Raw genomic sequence first — 19,092 nt, 5'->3', positions numbered from 1 at the left:
GAGTTGAAATTATATGGTTGGCAATAATAAATTAACTCAAAGCCTAACATGCATTACAGGAACTCTTTTCAAGCATCACTGTGTGCAAAGAAATGTTTAGAGAGAAAATGTACTGACAAAAATCTTTTGACTCATTCATACTTAAGCCAAAAATACAGGAATACGTGCAAACTTTCCCCTGTACAACACATAGAAGATTCCTCTACCAGCTACAGCAGGTATAAAAAACATTTGAAAAGTGAAAGGAAATCCACAACTTCAGAGAAACACTTGTCTTTCGCCCTGACTTTATAAACTATACAGCATGTGCTACCTCTAATCACTCCTAGGTAAGTGATGCTCAGAGCATGGTTATTCCCAGTAGAGTTGTGTTGTCTCGTACCTATCACCTAGAAGAAAAACTTTTCCTGTCATTAATCAAACTACAGTTGCCAAGTATTTTAAGAGAAAATGCTGGCAGTAATTGCTCTTTTTAATAGTTTTTTTTTTTATGAAGCTTTCAGGCATTACTGCCCTCGAAGGGCAAGACAGTTTATCAAATGCACAAAGAACCAATTTGCCTCCATTATAAACATTATATACAATTGAGCTCCTTCATTGAGTTTTCCTTGTAAATGAGACTCTTCATTGTCGATGTGAATGAAGAATACCTTCCATAAAAAACTCAGGCAACTCCTCAGATGCAGTGTAGCCTCAGTATTAACCACTGGAAACTCCACATATAACTTCTGCTTTTAGTCTGTCCCACTTAAACCATTTCATGACTAGCTTAAGGCTAATTTTTAAAAAAAGTCAAGTTTTTTTTAAAGTCTGTTTTTTCTTTTGTCCATTTTTATGGACAATGTCACACAGTAGCAAGTCTCTCTTTTGAGCTCTTAATCTCTGAGGTCTGGATTTTTGTGGTGTCTTGTCGAGGTAATCCATGGAGGTAAATAGAAATACACACCAGGAGAGCACCCAGGGAGAAGGTAACAGCTGAAAGGAGACAAAATAGTTTAAATAAACACATTCATATAAGCAAGTTATGTAAGTTATGACGATATCTGAATGACAGTATTAAAGTTACTCTAAACAGAACAACAGGCTATTAATACACAGCATCTAGCTTTATCCTCTGTCACTGGGAACTCTTTGAGTGTTTATAATCCCCACACCATTCCAATTAGTCTCATATCAGCAAGAACATAGTGATGGTCATAAAAACAAGAGTGAAGCATCTCCTGCAGTTCCAAGTGCCACCTGGACAGGCTTCTGTTACAATAAACTTAGTGATAAAAAAAACCCCAGTGGATGTGATAAAGTAGCCTGTGATAACACATCTTATTTGCCTCTCCACATCAGGCAAAGCATCACCAACCGGTGAAGGAAGGTGACTGTCCCGCTCTGCTCTGCACTGGTGAGGCCTCACCTTGAATATTGTGTGCAGTTTTGGGCACCACAATATAAGAAAGATATTAAGCTATTGGGGAGTGTCCAAAGGAGGGTAATGAAGATGGTGAAGGGCCTTGAGGGGAAGCTGTATGAGAAGTGGCTGAGGTCACTTGGTCTGTTAAGCCTGGAGGAGATTGAGGGGAGACCTCATTGCAGTCTACAACTTCCTCATAAGGGGAAGAAAAGGAGTAGACACCGATCTCTTCTCTGTGGTGACCAGTGACAGGACCCAAGGGAACAGCCTGAAGTTGTGTCAGAGGAGGTTTGAGTTGGATACTAGAAAGAGGTTCTTCACCCAGAGGGTGGTTGGGCACTGGAACAGGCTCCTCAGGGAAGTGGTCACAGCACCAAGCCTGACAGAGTTCAAGAGGCGTTTGGGCAATGCTCTCAGGCACATGGTGTGACTCTTGGGGATGGTCCTGTGCAGGGCTAGGACTTGATGATGCTTTTGAGTCCCTTCCAACTCAGCATATTCTGTAATTCTGTGAGTTAGATGGGGTTAAAAAACACTTTAATGAGACTTTCACAGGAAGGTCACTAGTCCAGGTTTGATTGGTGTCAACCATCAAGAAAATGCTCTGCCCAAGTGAGCTTTTAAAACGAGGTGGGGTTTTTTTTCCATCCCTTGCTTTATGGTGCTCTTTTTCAGCCAAACACTAATGGTTTCCTCCTTATTCAAGCTTTCCTTAAGTTTTGTCTCACTAATTCTACATCAGAAAGCTAGTTTTTCCACCATGTTGCTACGCCATCTTTGCATTAAGGTAGAAAAGTAAGCAATACCCACAACTAAACAGTGAAGGACTGAGTGGGAGATACTGGGCACAGTACCAGACAAAGGCTTGATCGGGGAGAAAATCCTTTGTAGTTGCAGAACAGCCCAGAGCAATCTGCTGTTTCCTCTCACAAAAAATTCACCACATCAGTCACGACTCCAGCTGCTGCTCAACTTGCTCTCATATGGTGGTGTCCACAGCAAATGGGGAAGGTAAAAGCTAACACAGTAGTGGGTGTAACTTAACAGGGATGTGTAAAGCACTTGAAGAAAGAGCTGAGGAACTGATTTGGCAGTGGCTGTACTAAACCCAACAAGAAATGATAACTTAGCAACAGCAGTCCGAGGTAAACAGCTATATCACACATTAAACTGCATCACAAAGTGATGCATCAATAAAGCTCTTTAAACTAGAAAGAAACTTTCTGTTTGCAATTGCAGCTGCCTCTGAAAGAATAAACCATGAATGCCTTTGGAAGTATAGGATCATCAGGCATCCTGTGCAAACAGAACAGGGATGATGGTGCATTAGTGTAGAGGTGTTCTGGAGAAGACTTGGAAGTTAAAACCAGAACAACTGAGAGGAGGCAAAAACACTGGCTTTGGTATGAACTGTGCACAGGGGGTTGGGCGGGCAGGAAACATGCACATGCTGTCGAGTCAAAGGCAAAAAAGCACTTACTTATCTGGAGGCCAAAGAGGATGACTGATGCCACAGTAGAGAGAACAATGGCTGCTGCTGCAGAAAAGCCTTTCATAATGTTATCTGTGTACTTAACCACGACCGAAGTGTAGATGCCACCTACGCTGGCAAGAACTGGGAAGCAGATAATGTGTTACTATTAGTACAGATGCAGTAGGTCACTCTTGACATTATGCATTTTACTCCACCAGTGTGCTCTTTTTGTTTGGGCTACATTCTCCTAACTGGTGATTTAATGCAGTGGAATGGGATGTCTACATGGCATCCAGTAAATCAGACATAACTCTCATTTAAAGATGATCTACGGCTAATCAGTTATTTAGACTGCTGTTTCAGCACAATTTTCAGCTAAGTGAATAATTTCCAAGAAAATTATACTTTTAAATAAAATCCCTCAAAACACAGGAGACGGTGTCAGACTGAATTTGTAGCTTCCTGTAATCGGTTATATCATTGTTAAAAAAGAAAAACAATGTATCAAGATTCTAAAACCACAAGATACTTACAGATGACAAACCAGACGTAGTATGTATAGCCATAGAAAAACCCTTTCTCCATAACTTGGGCTCCGTCTGACATGTACACACCGACTAAAGTCACTACAATCCCAGATAAGTACAGCTGAATGTTCCTCACCCATAAGGAAGTATCTGAACTCTTTAAGACCTTCTCAAAATAAACTCCTGAAAAAAAAAAAACCAAACAAAAAGCAAAAACATTTCAGTGAGACCAAGTGTCATCCTTAATTATTTGTGCTTTAGTACATTTTAAAACCAGACAAGACTACTGGAATCAACTTGTCCTACAGACTGATGAGTTTCACAGAAGTTCCCAGTGCTGAGGACCCAACACATCCTGCTAAAATCTGTCTTCTACAACAGGATCATTATAATGGGTATGTAACATGAAAAATAGAATCTGTTTCTCTTTACAGATGTAACAATGAACCTTATGGACCATTGAGGCCACTACTCATTTCTGTTTGATGTGCCAGGCTTCTTGCCAGCAGTTTCTTCTGCACAATTCTATACCAGAAAAAAGCATTTCACCTTGGCACTCATTATTTTAATAATGAGATAAAATAATAATAATAATGGGATAAAATATCTATGTATTTCAGTAAGATGGAGAACTTTTTTCCTCTCCACTGAGATGCTTTGCAGTGTGGTGGTAAAACACTCCCCGTCCCCCATGCCAGGGCTGCACTATGATCTCAGAAATGCTTGTTAGGCCTCGGCCTTGATGAACAGCACCTGAGCTGAGCTCCTCTTGAGTTTATCAGAAACACTGTCTGTTCCCAGGAACTAGTGCTGTCTAACAAGCTCCTGTTTTTTAATGAACAGCCTTGGAAACTTGGAGCAATTTTAGAGCACAGCAATCTCCCTCTGAGCAGGACACCTATCAGAGCTACAAAACTCCCAAGTTTGCCATACTGGGAGGACCATCGCCGAATGCCAACAATGGATCCTGGGCTGATACCCCCACTCCTCGAGGTTCAACCCTTCGCCTGCTGAGAAGATGCAAAGGCATCCAAAGTGAGTACTTCACTGAACCAGAGGGAAGTTTTTTCACAGGTGAATACCTTGTACAAACTCCTTTAGGTCTCTATGAGTGTGAATATCCTATAGTAAATGTACTATGAATGTTGCTCTCTTAGACGCTCAAGTACTTCAGATTTGTAAGCAAGTTGGGCCTATAAGTGAGTTACTGTTGTGCTTATAGTTAACTCTATAGAATCTGTTGTTAAATCGTTTAAATTAGGCCATAAAGTGTAAGTGCAGTTAAAACCTTTAGGTCTAAACCATTGGTTAAATCTGGGGCTAAGTTTGGCAAGGGGTACACTTTGAACCTTGTGACCCAACAGGAGGGTGTCCCTCATTCCTTTTTATCCTTACACTTTCCCTTCTTTCCCTTTTTCCCATCCCCAGTCTCCATGTAGATAATTTTAGCTTGATTTTAGTTTCAGATTGATTGATTTTAGTCCAGTTTTTCTCTGTGTGCTTTAACCACCTAGTAAGCAGTAGAGTGAGCCTTGCCAACAAAATTTGTCGCGCTTTTACTTTTCTGTTAAACCTGCTTTTACTGACATCGTTGCCAGTGATTCTTTGAGCAAACAACCTAAATCACTCATTCATTACAAGCAGGAAAAAACTAAAACGGGGGGGATGGGGGGGGACGATGGACTGACTATATTACCTCGGTGCCGAAACTGAAAATTCCTCAGAAGCCTTGTGCTTGCAGAGCACTTGGCAGCGTTGTTCTGAAACCACAGCTTCAGGGGTCTACAAGAGCAAATCAAAACCGAGGCCTTCTGCTAGTTGAAACTACAAAGTGGTTTTGAGGAAGTGGAATTCATTTTAATATAAAGCTCTACTTCATGATACCAGGCTGATGATACCATTATTTTTCTGTTTTGCATTATTGAAATTCCTCACTTTTTCATTATTCCACTGTGTCAGACTAAGAGGCTGACATTTGACAAGGCCATCACTACCTGCTTTTTTAACCACTGTTCACACACCAGAGCTCTGCAAATCTCTGGAATTTCCTCCACACTGGAGAACAGACAGAGCAGTTCACAGGACTCAGATCTTCTCAGCCAGTTCCATGACCTTTTTGGTGAGAGCCCTGCTGACTAAACATTTACTGCTATCAATGTCACCCAGGATCCTTCATACAATATGAGACAAGAATATGGAACAAACAAAGGTGGCACAAAGACTTATGAGTTAGAAGCCCTAGGCATACACTCACCCTGAAACTCCCAAGTTAGCTTCAAGTCTTGCTATTCGATTTTATTAATGAAAAATGCAATTTATAATTTAATACAGTATAGTGAATATTTATGGTGAATAAATTAGAGAGCAGATCTATATTTCAGGGGTTCAAACAATAAAAATCCCAAGAAAATATGATATTATCTCATAAGAATATAAATTTTTGAAACAACAAACTAGTATTGTTAATAACTGCAGTCCTTAATAAAACACACAATAATTATCCTGAGATTTCTGCCACTCTGAGAAGACCCATAGAGCACAATCAGGTATAATCAATGTAACAGAAATTTGGCTTGAGTATGAACCATACTTGTAAAATTTCTAAACTAAGAAAACAGTAAGCAAATGAATAAACTATGCTTTCAGATTTCTGAATATACATAAAATTCACTCCACTAGGCAAGATGAAGAAAAGAATGGGGGCTGTTTAGGAGAAATTAACTCTTCAGTACTGTTTTAAGTCACAAAGGATTTGCCATTAAATATCTGTCCAATGCTGTTATAAGCATTGTTGGGGGCCCTGATACTTGGAAATTACCACAAGATCAACAATTTGAAGGAAAAACTTCTCTTCCATCTCTGAGGGACAAAACCACACAACTTTTTTTGATTTCACTGGAATAATAAAACACACTTAACATGGCCAGGCCAAAAACTGAAGGCCTAATGCCAAAAGAACAGCTTCATGTGAGCGTGGGAAGGAAGAAGAGGAAAAGAATTTGAATAGGATTTAGGTTTTCAACATATAAAGCCCCAAGGGCACAGGGAGCTCTGCGGATGAAATACACTGTCCCTCCCAGCTGCCCCTGAGCTTCAGCTGTCAGCAAGGAAACACACAGGCTGCAATCCCTTTGCAGAAGAAAGCCCTGAGTGTCTCAAGCTGCCTGCATCAGCCTTTCAATGCTCTGAATTTGCAGACCTCTAGAAGCACAGTTGTTGACCTGTGTTATCGGAGAAAGCGGGAGAGCTTTGGGAGACTCTGAAGGCTCCACTGTGAGTGCTGTATTGTCTTGTGGCTTGGAAGCATCTATTTAAATGAGGAAATTTATAACTTCCCAGGAAAAGTTGATTGAGCTTTACACAGTTTTATTTAGTATTTCTGCTTCAAAGTACCCGTTTCAGTGAAAAGACAGCAAACAAAAATGACTCTCTACTCCTTCTGCCAACCAGAATGTTTTCCACGAGTAATGAGCATTTATGCACAGCACAAGATTATTCTTGCAGGATTTTACAGTACTAGAGGTGGGTAATAGTACCTTGCTTTCTTACAGAGGGAGAGGGGAGGATCCAGTTTACAGCCAGTGAAATATGCCCCTGTGAGTCAAATGTCAAATTAAGTAGTAGTTTGCATTTCCTTGTTTCTGAGCACCAGCTCACTTGTTCTCAAGTTCTGGTATCTTTTTCCAGAAGCCAGAGAAAAAGCTACCCTGAGGGGAAACGCTGGTTGTAGAACAAAACAAAAATAAAGAAAACCAAAATCCTTCATGGAGTTTATCCAGGCTTCCTCCTACTCATCTACCTCTCTGCCTTACTCATGCTCCCTCTGCATCTCAGTTAGATTTACCACCTACAGGACTATGGCAAAGTTTATTTTGAGGCTGAGCTGGTGCAAGAACTGAGTGAGGAGCTCAGTTCCTCCTGTAAAAAAAATGCAAGTATTTTGTGTGTTTGTAAAGCAAACATCAATTAATTGTACAGAGTCATTATGGATGTTCCCTACAGTGTTATTCTAAGCATTTGAAAGACACTTTCACTTGCAAACCAGCCTTCTCAGTTGTATCATCTAAAACCAATAGTACATGTTCTCAGTCATTTGCTTGCCACCGAGAATAATCATGTCATGAATCTGTCACAATTACTGCAAGCAGAAGATAATTATGGGCAGAGAGGATAAACTAATCCACAAAGACAGTTAACGAACATGGAATGTTCTGTTTTGAACCTTGTGAGTTCTCCAGTCCTTTTGATGTAACCCAGGTACAGAAATAACACTATACCTGCAAATCCCGAACACAATACAGCCACAGCAATCGCTCCGAACCCTAGCCATGGATTCTGCTCCACCTGCAACATCAACCATTATTTTAAAAAGGATACAACACTTTGGTAATTTACAATAATCAATTCCAGGGTGCCATGGTTTAGCTCCAGCCAGCAAAAAAGCACCCTGTAGCCACTCACTAATTCCCTCAAACCATCATGGTAGGGAGGAGAATTGAAAACCAAAGGTAAACATTGTGGGTTGATATAAGAACAGTTTAATAATTATATAAAAATAAAATATAGTTATAATTCTAATAGCAACAAAATGAGAGAGAGAGATAAAACCCAAGGAAATCAAGTGGTGCACAAGACAATTACTCATCACCTCCTGACCGATCCCCAGGCCATCCCAAGCAGCAATTGGCCCCTACTGGACAAGTCCTTCAGTTTATATACTGGGCATGATACTCCATGGTATGGAATAGCCCTTTGGGCAGTTCAGGTCGGCTGTCCTGGCCACGCTCCTTCATGGCTTCTTGTGTCCCTGCTCACTGGCAGAGCAGGAGACACTGAAATGTCCTTGACTTTGGGTAAGAACTACTTAGACACAACTGGAACATCAGTGTGCTACCAGCATGATTCTCATACTAAATCCAAAACACAGCATTGAACCAGCTGCTAGGAAGAAAATTAACTGTATCCCAGCCAAAACCAGGACACAGAGCTACGTTGTTAGGTACAGCAAAACTATTAGCATTTCACTGTAGTATAAGATGTACTTGCTTATCGAGGGCTGTCCTTCAGAGGACCTTGGTGCAGCTGTGTGGCATTTCATTTTATGTGGGTACTCTTGCAGTGCTCAGAGGCACCCTCTACTCAGCTGTGACCAATAATCCCAGCAGCACGACCTGCCTTTCCCACTAATACCAAAGAAACAGGAAACACTTGTTTCTTCCCAGAATGGGATTAGGTCAGTGTCTCTGAAGGGTGTGTTTAAATGACATACCCACACAGCACTGGAGTTTCTCTCCTAATTCCGCCCAGTGCTTTGATTCCAAGTTCTGTGCTCCAACAATTACAAAGTTACCAGGGCCAACTGCTGGAAACAATCTATTACTCAGACACTCCTAGGATGGTGCATTAGACTGATTATGATGACTGTGGTAATTAATACTAATTGCAGCAATCAGTTGCCTTTCCAACAAGTGAGACCCGAGCAATACCACAAGCTTGCCTGAACTGGCACACCATAAATGTGAAAGCCAGTGATCAAACTAGTGGATATGTTGTACCTGAAGTGGCTTGAAATAGGAAACAGATACCGCTGTGTGGAATGCAAAAAACTCTACTTTCATCCCAGCTGCTGAAAAGTGAAATACAAGGTACAGATGAAGTTTAATCTCCATCTGATGAGGCAAAATACAAACTCTTACCTGTACTTTTGTAGCCTGAGCAGGTTTCCACTGAACAAGGGTAACACCACCGCACAGCATGAACACAGAGAACCACTGCAACTTACTGAGGGTACGGTTCAGCATCAGGACTGTACATAAAGCTGTACAAGGGATCTTCAACTGGTACGTCACCTAAAGAAGACAGGAACGTAGTGTAGAGGATGTGGTTTTATAAAATCCTCCAAAACAAGAAAATAAAATAGAAAATTTAACTAAAGAGTGACCAATTTTTATATTCATTGAATTCCTACAGATCCTTGGGGTTTTGTGCCAGTTTTACCAATTACAACAAAGTGAATTTGAAATGACTCTAGCAGCGAGCGGTTAGCTCAGGAAACCAGAGCTCTACAGCAGAGTGCATTCTCTGAATATAACAAAGCATGGTTTGGCTTTTAACAGTGAGGCTAAAGAGAATACTGTGTGCCAGGCACATGTGCCTCATGAACCAGTAAAGAGAAATGTATTTACAGATCAGTTACTGACAGAAATGTGTATTACCTGGTAGACTGCTGCATCCAAGTTGCTAAGAGCCACAAACGCCATATTGTTTTGAAGAGCATACACCAAAGATGGAACACTTAATTTTAGCAATTCTGTGGGACTTCCAAATACATTTTCTTTTAAAGATGTTATTAACCTTGCCAGACTTCCAGTTTCTCTGCAAAATATAATATTAGCATAACAGAGGGCTCTCTTAAACTGGTATTTTAAAACAGAAATCAAATCAATGAATCCAGTGGGAAGGCTGAAAACGTGTTCTCAACAATCAGTTGTACCTTCTCCTCATTAAAAAAATACTAACTGGCAAAAAAACAGTGAGGTTCTCAACAAGTAGAAAACCCTGAGGGTGAGGAAGACATTCTGGAATCAGAAGTTAGATCCATTAATGTGTTATAAAGTAAACAACCACAATGAATACTGTAACAGTAAGTTACTAAAGGCAGTGGGTCAATATAGGCAGTGGAACAGAAGGATATTGTTCTTATCTCCCCTTTTCAATTGGCTACATTGTGTGTGATGTCAAATGTCCATGATTTTCCAGATCCCCTTTAAACTGGGCCTCACAGTACAGCCAAAAAGGATTGTACCATTCTACAGTGCTCTGCTGGAAACACCTCTCATTCCTCAGGCAGCCATGGGTTCCTCTTCTCCCATGTGCTGTGGGAGATGCTGGACCAGCACCAGCACACACGTGAAGAGGTCTGGTGGGGCATGTGGTGGCACTGTGGCCTTGCATTTCACATATCTCCTTCAGGTAACTACAGTGTGTGAAAGAGCAGGCAATGGGAAAGAATATATTGCTTCTTGCTCCTGTCCCCATTTGTGTTTGCTTCCAAGGTTTTTACATCAGACCTCTGCATTCCTAGTTCTCCCTTATCATTTGTACATCAATCTGGCATTTGCTGCTTACTTGTCCTTACTTGTCACTGCTGCTCCAGTCCTCTCCCCAGTTCTCTGCAAGTCCCATGGCCCCCCTTTCCAATCTTCTCTTGCTTGGCCACTAACAAATACCAACATCCAAAATCACTCCTGTCCTCACACAGGCCTCTCAACTTGCAACCTGTACTGCTCTTAAATTTAACTCTCCTTGTGCTTCTATTGCACACAGATATGAACAAATAGCTCACAACCTCCTTAGCACTCCAGAAGCCCAATTCCCCATACTTCAACCATATCCCAGCTTCTTTTTCCACAAATGTACATCATCTATCTGTCCCAAACTCTTATGAGCAGTTAACAAAATTAGCAATCCCTCTATGCTCCAGATTCTTTCATTAACCACCTTGTTTTGGCATATTTTCCTTTCCTGACCAACCCCTGACACTGTGCTCCAGGTTCTCAAACTTTTCCTCTCCAAAGATTTTTAGACTTTACCTCTCACTATCATTCCATCGAAGTCTCTCTCCTTCCTCGCCTTCTTCCCTGCCTCACAACAAGCATATACCTGCACCTATACCTCCTTTTCTTTCTTTTTTTTCCCCCTGTACAGGGTGAGCAGTCTTTATACAGGAAGCTGCAAGGGATTCTTTTTGTCATTTTGCCATAACAGAGAGCACACATAGAAGCCAAGACATGTCTGGCCAGAGACTTCCATGACAAATCTATGGACACTTCAAGCAAAGTTTGCAATACAAGGGGGAGAGCTCATGCTACAGCTCACCACGGTTACCTGCAGTAGATACAGAACTGCATAAAATGTTATGAGCCATTGATATTATAGGCAAATTTTTTTTGTTTACTTATTCCTCATTAAATTTAATATATTATATTATTATAAATGAGAGATAAGATGTATAAGAAAACCTGGCAATACCCAAGTACAGGTGGACTGAAGTGCTTCTATCTCAAATGTCTAGCTATAAATAAAATATAATTAGCACAGACACAGTTCTACTCCATGAAAGTAAGAAGTCAAAAAATACCACACCATAATAGCTTCTTCTATTCATTGATACTGAGGTAGGCTGTCAAAAAATACAATTATATTTAAACTATACCTGCTTTTGTTCCAGACCATGTTCAGTGAATTAGCTGATCACACATTTAAAGTCAAATCACAGCAGCAATAGTAGTTTGTGCCTCCTTACACTTTTAGCATCAAATTTCAGCACTAAAGAATAACACATGTCTAATAACCACCATCTTCACTTTAGTTTTTGAGAAAGCTATCTAATAGCTCATCTGTGCAGTGGATGTGCTTTCTGAAGCATGCACTTATCAAGAATCTCCAACTGTAAGTTGAATTCAGTACAAAGATCGTGCAGATATAGATTTAAATCTACTCGATCAAAAAAGAATTCAAAATAAGTCTCCATGTACAGCTGATAATGCAAAATAAGGTGCCCAGAGAGGTACACTGCAATATCAGATATGAAAATAAAAAATTATCTAGTTTGAATTCAGCATTCTTGAAGTTGGTCTAGATTTGAATTTAAAAATATAGTCAATTTTCTTTGTAGAATGGTTCAGGTTGGAAAAAAAAGGACCGTAAAAGATCATCTAGTTCCAATCCCTCTGCCATGGGCAGGGACTCCTTTCACTAGACCAGGTTGCTCAGAGCCCTATCCAACCTGGCCTTGAACACTTCTAGATGCCCACCACATCTCTGGGCAACCTGTTTCAGAGCCTCACCACCCCCACAGTAAAGAATTTTTTCCTAATATCTAATCTAAACCTACCCTCTTTCAGTTTAAAGCCACTCCCCCTTTCATAAATTCATTACCCCGTACCTAAAGCCAATTCATGGGTATGAATAGGTGAGAGATACTAATAACAATCTGTTCTGCAACAGAAACATGCATTTGTTAGAAAAGGTGAAGTTAAAATTAGACTTTGCAAATCAGCTCTACGTTTCTTCATCCATTGCTAAGCAATTATGTACCAGATAAGAATGTAGAAAGTGTTATTACCTGATGGTGAGCAGGACTGTAAGTACAATAAATTGAGAGTACAGTTGAGTTAACAACTAACACAGCCTAAACTATCACAAATTTCTCTTTTGAAAGACAATCTTTTGGCATTCATCCATTCAATGTGCCTTCTGGGATATACCTTAAAAGTAAATACAGTGAAGGCATCATGTAATAATGTGTAAGAAAACAAATTCTGCAGAACAGTGCAAGAGTTGTACTCCAGTATCCTGCATACTGCAGTTATCAATGCTGGTGGTTTCAGAAAGAACAGGTACCCACCCAAATGTATCCTGCTGTACAGAAAAAACAGATGACTCTTCTGACAGGTTATTACACTACAAAGGCACCTTGCCTTGGGTGAGACAAATTGGTTAGGATTTAAAACTGAAGGAAGCTGTAAAGGAGACATAGAAGGAAACTATGCTGGAATTGGTGCTGTTCAGCATATTCATAAGTGGTCTAAAAACTAGGTTACCAGGAAATTGGCAAAGTTTGCTAGTAATAATTATGTGTGATATCCAAAAGGAAACTTTCAGTAGTTGCCAAAGAGTCCCTCACTACACTAAGCAAAAATCACCAGATCCTTTGCCATCTGAGAAACAGCTCAGTTACCTGGACAGCAAAGAAGAGCATCTGGACCCACCAGCATGCAGGACATCCTACTGGGAAGAGGTGAACATGGCCTGATGAACAGTGTCTGCTGGTGCCCATCTCCATCTCAACTAGGGAAAGAAAAACCCCACTACTGACCAGATCAGAATAGATATTATAACCTCTGAACAACTCAGTGAATCTTCCCATTTTAATTGGTAAATAAAGCTCGGTTGTCAATAAATAAGAAAGAACCATAGGAAATGACAACCCTAAATATAGAACCATCTCTAAGCTAGCTATGGGCACCTGTAAAAATTATGAGAGTAGCTCTCTGCTGATGCCAGCTCAAGGTTTAGCTGTGTTGAGTGAAATCAGCAGAATGCTACAAATCCTCAAGAAAAGAACCAAGGCCAAGAGTGAAAGCACCTTCACCCCTCTGCCTAATGCCACGGCATGTTCACATCCTGAATACAAGCATGCTCTGGATTCTGTTTCAAAAGGGATGTAACTATACTGGAAATGCTGTAGGGATGGGTACTAGGATGATCACAGTAAAATAAAACTAAGACTCCTGGGTCAGAAAATAAATGAGTGATGAAAACACAGATCTGTAGAGATATGAAAAGCTAAATGAAGGAGGAAAGATTATTCATGATATCTGTCAACACAAGACAACAGAGTCCAGTGAAACTGCTAGATAAGGTGTTTATTAAAAAGTACTTTTTCATATAGCATGTAATTAAATTGCAAAAGTCACTTCACAGATACAGGAGGGACTAGCATTTCAAAAATAAACTGGACAATCACACAGAGCACAGGATTGTTGGTACTACAGCCACAGTGCACATAGCATCCAGGATGGGCACTCCATAAGCTTCTGCCACCAGTTAAGGAAAGCTCAGCCTGTGCCTCCCTATTGTCTACACTTCTGTTCTAAGCATCATCTGCTGACTGCTTCCAAAGGGAGAATGATGGGCTACATGGATTTTTGGCTCTGCAAGGCTGTTCTAAAAACATAAACAAAACAGACTTCTTTCTGAGTTAAAAGTAATTTTGATTTTAATTATTTCAAGCAAAAAGACTTCGTACAAACCCTTAACAAAAGGGATAGCTTACATTGCTGAACTAGGCCTCTCTGCTATACTATAAATAGCCTGGGGGCCAAGTACACAAGATTTGACAAATTATACACACAGGTGAGGCTACCAAATGCCACCCACAGGTCCCTCACCATTGGGAAAGACAGGCTGCTATAGTCTCCAGAGAGCAGGTGGGATCCACACTGGTCACAACAGTGAGAACCACAGCACAACCACGTGTCAGCGGAGATGCTTCTGCCAGCATTTTGTGCTGACAGAGTGAGAAGCCCAGGGTGCATAAAAATAGAAATTTGCCACTGCTTACACTTGCCTTTTCTAACACCTTCCATTTAACGAAAGGTTAAACAAAAGACAGTTTGCCACAGCTGCCTTACCAAATTCAGATATTGTCTCACCACTAAAGCAAATAAAATGCCATTTGGATATTAAGTTGAAAATATCTGATGAAGATCTGAAGTACATCATGTGATTTCATGTTCCTCTAGCATATAACAGCCAGACTCCTGATGTACCAAAAGCCACAACAAAACAGGCAGAGACGCTAAAAGAACAAATTCTACCACAATGGCAAGAACCGGGCTTTTGGACCAGTCCAGAATATAAAGAGTCTTCCTAGGAAGGATGTAGCACAGGGAAGCAGAGAGAAAACACAGCAGACTGATGGCCTCTCTACTTCAGATGCTTACGCGTGGACTAAGGTTCTAGTTCTTGGCAGCAGTCTGGGATTACAGAAACTAATATTTTCTGCCCATAGGCTTTCAGCACTGGTTCGCCAGATAAATAGAGACAGCAAAATATCTGTCCATAACATTGTTTGGGAAAATTTATGAGTAGGAACTTTAAAATTTTATGTAACTCAACAGACAATGGCTCACAGTCCAACTTTCATCTACACCAACATTTTAAAGACCCAAAAGATTGTGGATAATTCATGCTGACGTTTTGAACCGATTCCAAAGCATACAAAAATAGAAAATATGCAGAAAGGACACACCTGAATATTGTGCTGTTTGCAAAGCAGTTTCAGTTGAGGAGGTCACTAACCCATTCTGAAATTACCCGTCCACAGCAGTGATTATCCAGCCACATTCTCAGCTGTATCTGCACTTTAGTACCTGAGAAGCTGAGGCTAGAAGCAAGGATCTGTTTCCAAAGTACTGATTAGCATTCCCACACTTACTTAGCCAAGATGCCCACACTCAAGAACAACTTGATAACTTCAGTGATGCACACAGCCGTCGTTGAAAAGTAGAGTTCTGTCTCCACTGTCCTCGTGTACCGCAGTGCGACCGTGTACGTGGCAGCCACCAGGGTCATCACTGTGAGGCAGTACAGCTTGAACAGTAAGCTGACATTTTCTGAAAGAAAACAAGAGATGACAGCTCAGCATGGCCCTCATTTTAATTTAAGAACTGAAACGGGGGGAGGGCTGTAACAAACACATACTTTGGCAGCATACAATAATTACAATGTTGGGAAACACTTCCCATTAAAAAGTTTTAGTTAAATTTTAAAGCCTTCTCAAAGAAGCTTGTATAGGAATTCCAAGTGTTTGAAAATAAGGTGCTCTCTTCCCTTCTAGAAAAATTAATCATACATTAATATCTATCTAATAGTAATCAAAAAGTCTTTCTGTGCTTTCCTGCTCTTTAGCTGACAGTAGGAGCTCGTTCTGAAATGGCAGCTGATCCTCTCCATGTAATATACTGATGTCTGACAGAGAACTGGCAGATAAGCAAAAGCAAAGAGAGAGGAAAAGTTCAGTATCAGCAAAGAAGGGAATCAGTCTAGCAAATCTTAACAATTAAGGCAGCATTTCCTTCAGCCCTATTTTCCACCTAAGTTAGTAAAGGAAGAGTTTTGCTCAGAATGGTGATGGGACTTTACACAAAGGGCTTTCTTGAAAAACTCACTGTGGAAAACACTAAGGTTATGGTTACTTGAGTAAACTAAACCACATAAGGACTATGTATCATCTGCATTATCCCCTCTGCCTTCCCCACTGCTATACTCCTACAACAGTAGCAATTCTTGTAACTGTTTTGCCCTCAGCCAACAACTATCCTGCAAAATTTGGGAGTTAGTCTGTCCTAGGTCTACTGGCACACAGCAGTTTTTCATATGAGACTCCTCTGAGGCCTGAGAGTTCCATTGGGTAGATACAGCCAGGCTATGCCAGTTCAGTCCCACATCAGAGAATGGCTAATCCTGCATCTGAACCACGACTTCAAACGGACTTCTCTGCACAGAAGCACGACCACAACACATCAGCAAATGTGTGGTTTCTACAAAACTATCTTTCAAACTGGTAGATTATTCTTTGTTATGTTTGGCATCTGTCCTGTGGATGTTGGTCATTCAGCAGCACCTTTTGGGCCAATATCTGTTGTTTTCCAAACATCCTAAAAAAACTTACTTTAATTGCTGTAAGTTTATGCTCCTCTGCAGAACAGGGAATGAGCTACAAGATAAGAAGATTTGTAATAACTTTGTTCATTTAATATGGCAATGAGTTGCTGAATCCAGTGCAACCAGTGTTTTGGTTGATGTTTCTTTCAAGCCAGCAATGTCTTCAATTGTGTAACATTTCTGCAAGGTACAGTTAATACCTGCTGCTGCTGCAATCATTTAAATTAGCTACTTCCTCATAGATAAAAATCTTACCCATGTCAATAACCACTTTTAAAAGGTAGAGCCAATTAATTTTTGGACTAACAATGCTTAGAAGAGACTTACAAGCTGTAATCCAGTTTTTAAATTACATTTGGATTGTGGGGAGGGGCAGTGGGAATCCAAGGGCATAACAACCAGGAAATACAACTAACCCAGTCTAGTTTTACAAAAACGTATTTTCTAATGATGTTTTAGTGTTTACAGAAATCATATTAACTGTGTTTTGACACATGAACTAAAACTGAATTTAATCCCTGCCTATATTAACTACTATTTAAAAAAATAAATAAATGTCCCAATTTGGCAATGGTTTGCAAACTTAGGTAAACCAAATGTATAATTTGGACATCGTGAATCTAGCATCTAGACTGGATAGTTCTAGCATTATACGAAAAGGTATCTGCAGCTAGTTTTCAGCTTTGACATTTCTCCAGCCTGGCTCACGTGTCTGCATCAGTACCAGTGCAGCGCAGGGAGGAGAAGGAAAGCACCTTTGGGGCACCTATATCTTCTCCTGACAAATCTGAATTTATACCAGCCTAAAGAAAGGAAGAGCTGAAAGAGCTGAAAGAAGCTGTTGTTTCTTTCCCTGTAGATCCCACTCAGATGAAATGATTTCCAGCAAAAGGGACCAGACAGGCCAAAAGCCTCAGGGTATAAGCGTGGGCCTCCCACACATCTCCACAACTCATCTAACGGCTCCACCAGGGCTCTTGGGATGCACCCAAGGCCAAGCCTGGCACAGGGAGCACAACTCTGCCTGGGCAGCTGGGACGGTGGATGCCTGGCATACACTGCAGGGATCCCTCCTGCTCCTCACCCTTCCCGGCCTCAAGAGCTGGAGAGCCCTGTGCAAGGCTCTCCATGGGGGAAGCCAGCAGAGGGGCAGGCGTTGCCTTCCTGATGGATTTAAGCTCTCCTGGTTTGCTTGAGGGTTCCGGCTTTGGGACCACCGGCGCTCTGGCCTCATTGCACACAGAATCACAGAGAATCACAGGATCAACTGGGTTGGAAAAGACCTCTGAGATCATCAAGTCCAACTTGTGACCTAATACCATCATGTCAACTAGACCATGTCACTAAGCGCCACATCCAGTCTCTCCTTAAACACCTCCAGAGACAGTGATTCCACCACCTCCCTGGGCAACCATTCCAATGTCTAATCACCCTTTCTGTGAAGAAATTCCTCCTAATGTCCAGCCTAAGCATAGCCCAAGAGACACCTCGATCCGGCGGTGCCCGCAGGGTAGGAGCAGGGGATGTCCCTGCGCACTGACCACCTGCACCTCGGGATAAGCCCCAAACATGCTGCGCCACGTTCGGACCCTCCCGAAGCCGGAACCGGCGGCGGGGGAGACGCGGCTACCGCTGATCCTGAAGGCGGAGGCGCCCCGGAGAGCCCCGAACCGGGAGCACCGGCGGCCCACACGCCGGGAAGCAGCGGCCCCACAGTGCGGAGAGAAGCGGCTGGGCAGCGGGAGGAGAGCGGGGGGCCGGGAAGGCAGGCGGGGAGAGCCCCTCCCCGGCGCGACCCCGCGCAGCCCTTTCCTTCCTCCCCCCCGAGCCCGTGGTGGTGGCGCCCGGCGCCGCAGCCCGCAGCGGGGAGGACAGTTCCACTCCCTCTGGCGCGGGGGAGGCAGGGGGGAGCCGTCGGCGCGCGGGTCGCGCTTCCTCTTGCCAGGGGGTGGGAATTGTCCCCGTTCTCCGGCCCTGCCGCCCTCTGGGAGCCGCGGAACCCGCCGGGTGCCCCGCGCCGCCGCCCTCACCTTTCGGAGGCGACATGGTGCTCGCCGAAGGCGCCAGGACCGCCGGGCCGGAGCCGCCCGCCGTGCCCCGCCGCTCCTCCCATCGCACCATAGAGAGCGGAGCGGCCGCCCAGAGCGCCCCGCCGCCCGCGCCGCACCATCGAGTCGGCTGCCTCCCGCCTGGATATCCTGGGTACAATCCTGCTCCACCCGGCCTCTTTCGGAACTGTTTTATTGGCAGTAAACACCCAGGAATCTCACACACTTGTTTCTCATTGCCAGGAGTAAGCTCCTCGGTACCGGCACGTTTCTGCAGCGCCAGAACTGCGATGTGGGTTACAGTTGTATTCCCCAGTATTTTACAACGCTGCAGTAAAATTTCCCCAATGGAAAAGAACAAAGTAGGATAAACGGAATTTTTCACTCATCGGTTTTCTATTAAAT

General features: G+C 42.3%; 1 protein-coding gene across 3 annotated transcripts; it reads right to left on the bottom strand.

The window, feature by feature from the left end:
• Positions 1-49: 49 nt before the first annotated feature.
• On the bottom strand, positions 50-18,801 carry SLC35A1 (solute carrier family 35 member A1). 3 transcript variants are annotated; one of them, XM_027644803.1, is made up of 8 exons: positions 18,670-18,801; positions 15,411-15,588; positions 9,622-9,781; positions 9,103-9,255; positions 7,684-7,750; positions 3,413-3,589; positions 2,886-3,020; positions 50-975 (listed from the first exon to the last, which is right to left on the bottom strand). In XM_027644803.1, exons 1-8 carry the CDS (start codon positions 18,758-18,760, stop codon positions 845-847), a joined length of 1,092 nt encoding a protein of 363 aa, XP_027500604.1. In that variant the 5' UTR covers positions 18,761-18,801; the 3' UTR covers positions 50-844. The 3 variants fall into 3 exon arrangements, with proteins under 3 accessions (XP_027500604.1, XP_027500606.1, XP_027500607.1); XM_027644805.1 differs by lacking the exon at positions 18,670-18,801 and adding an exon at positions 18,190-18,423; XM_027644806.1 differs by lacking the exon at positions 18,670-18,801 and adding an exon at positions 18,127-18,147.
• Positions 18,802-19,092: the final 291 nt, after the last annotated feature.

The sequence above is a fragment of the Corapipo altera genome, unplaced genomic scaffold, assembly GCF_003945725.1.
Source record: "Corapipo altera isolate COAL_440 unplaced genomic scaffold, ASM394572v1 2, whole genome shotgun sequence".
Lineage (NCBI taxonomy): Eukaryota > Metazoa > Chordata > Aves > Passeriformes > Pipridae > Corapipo > Corapipo altera.
This window is presented reverse-complemented; position numbering and strand designations above follow the sequence as displayed.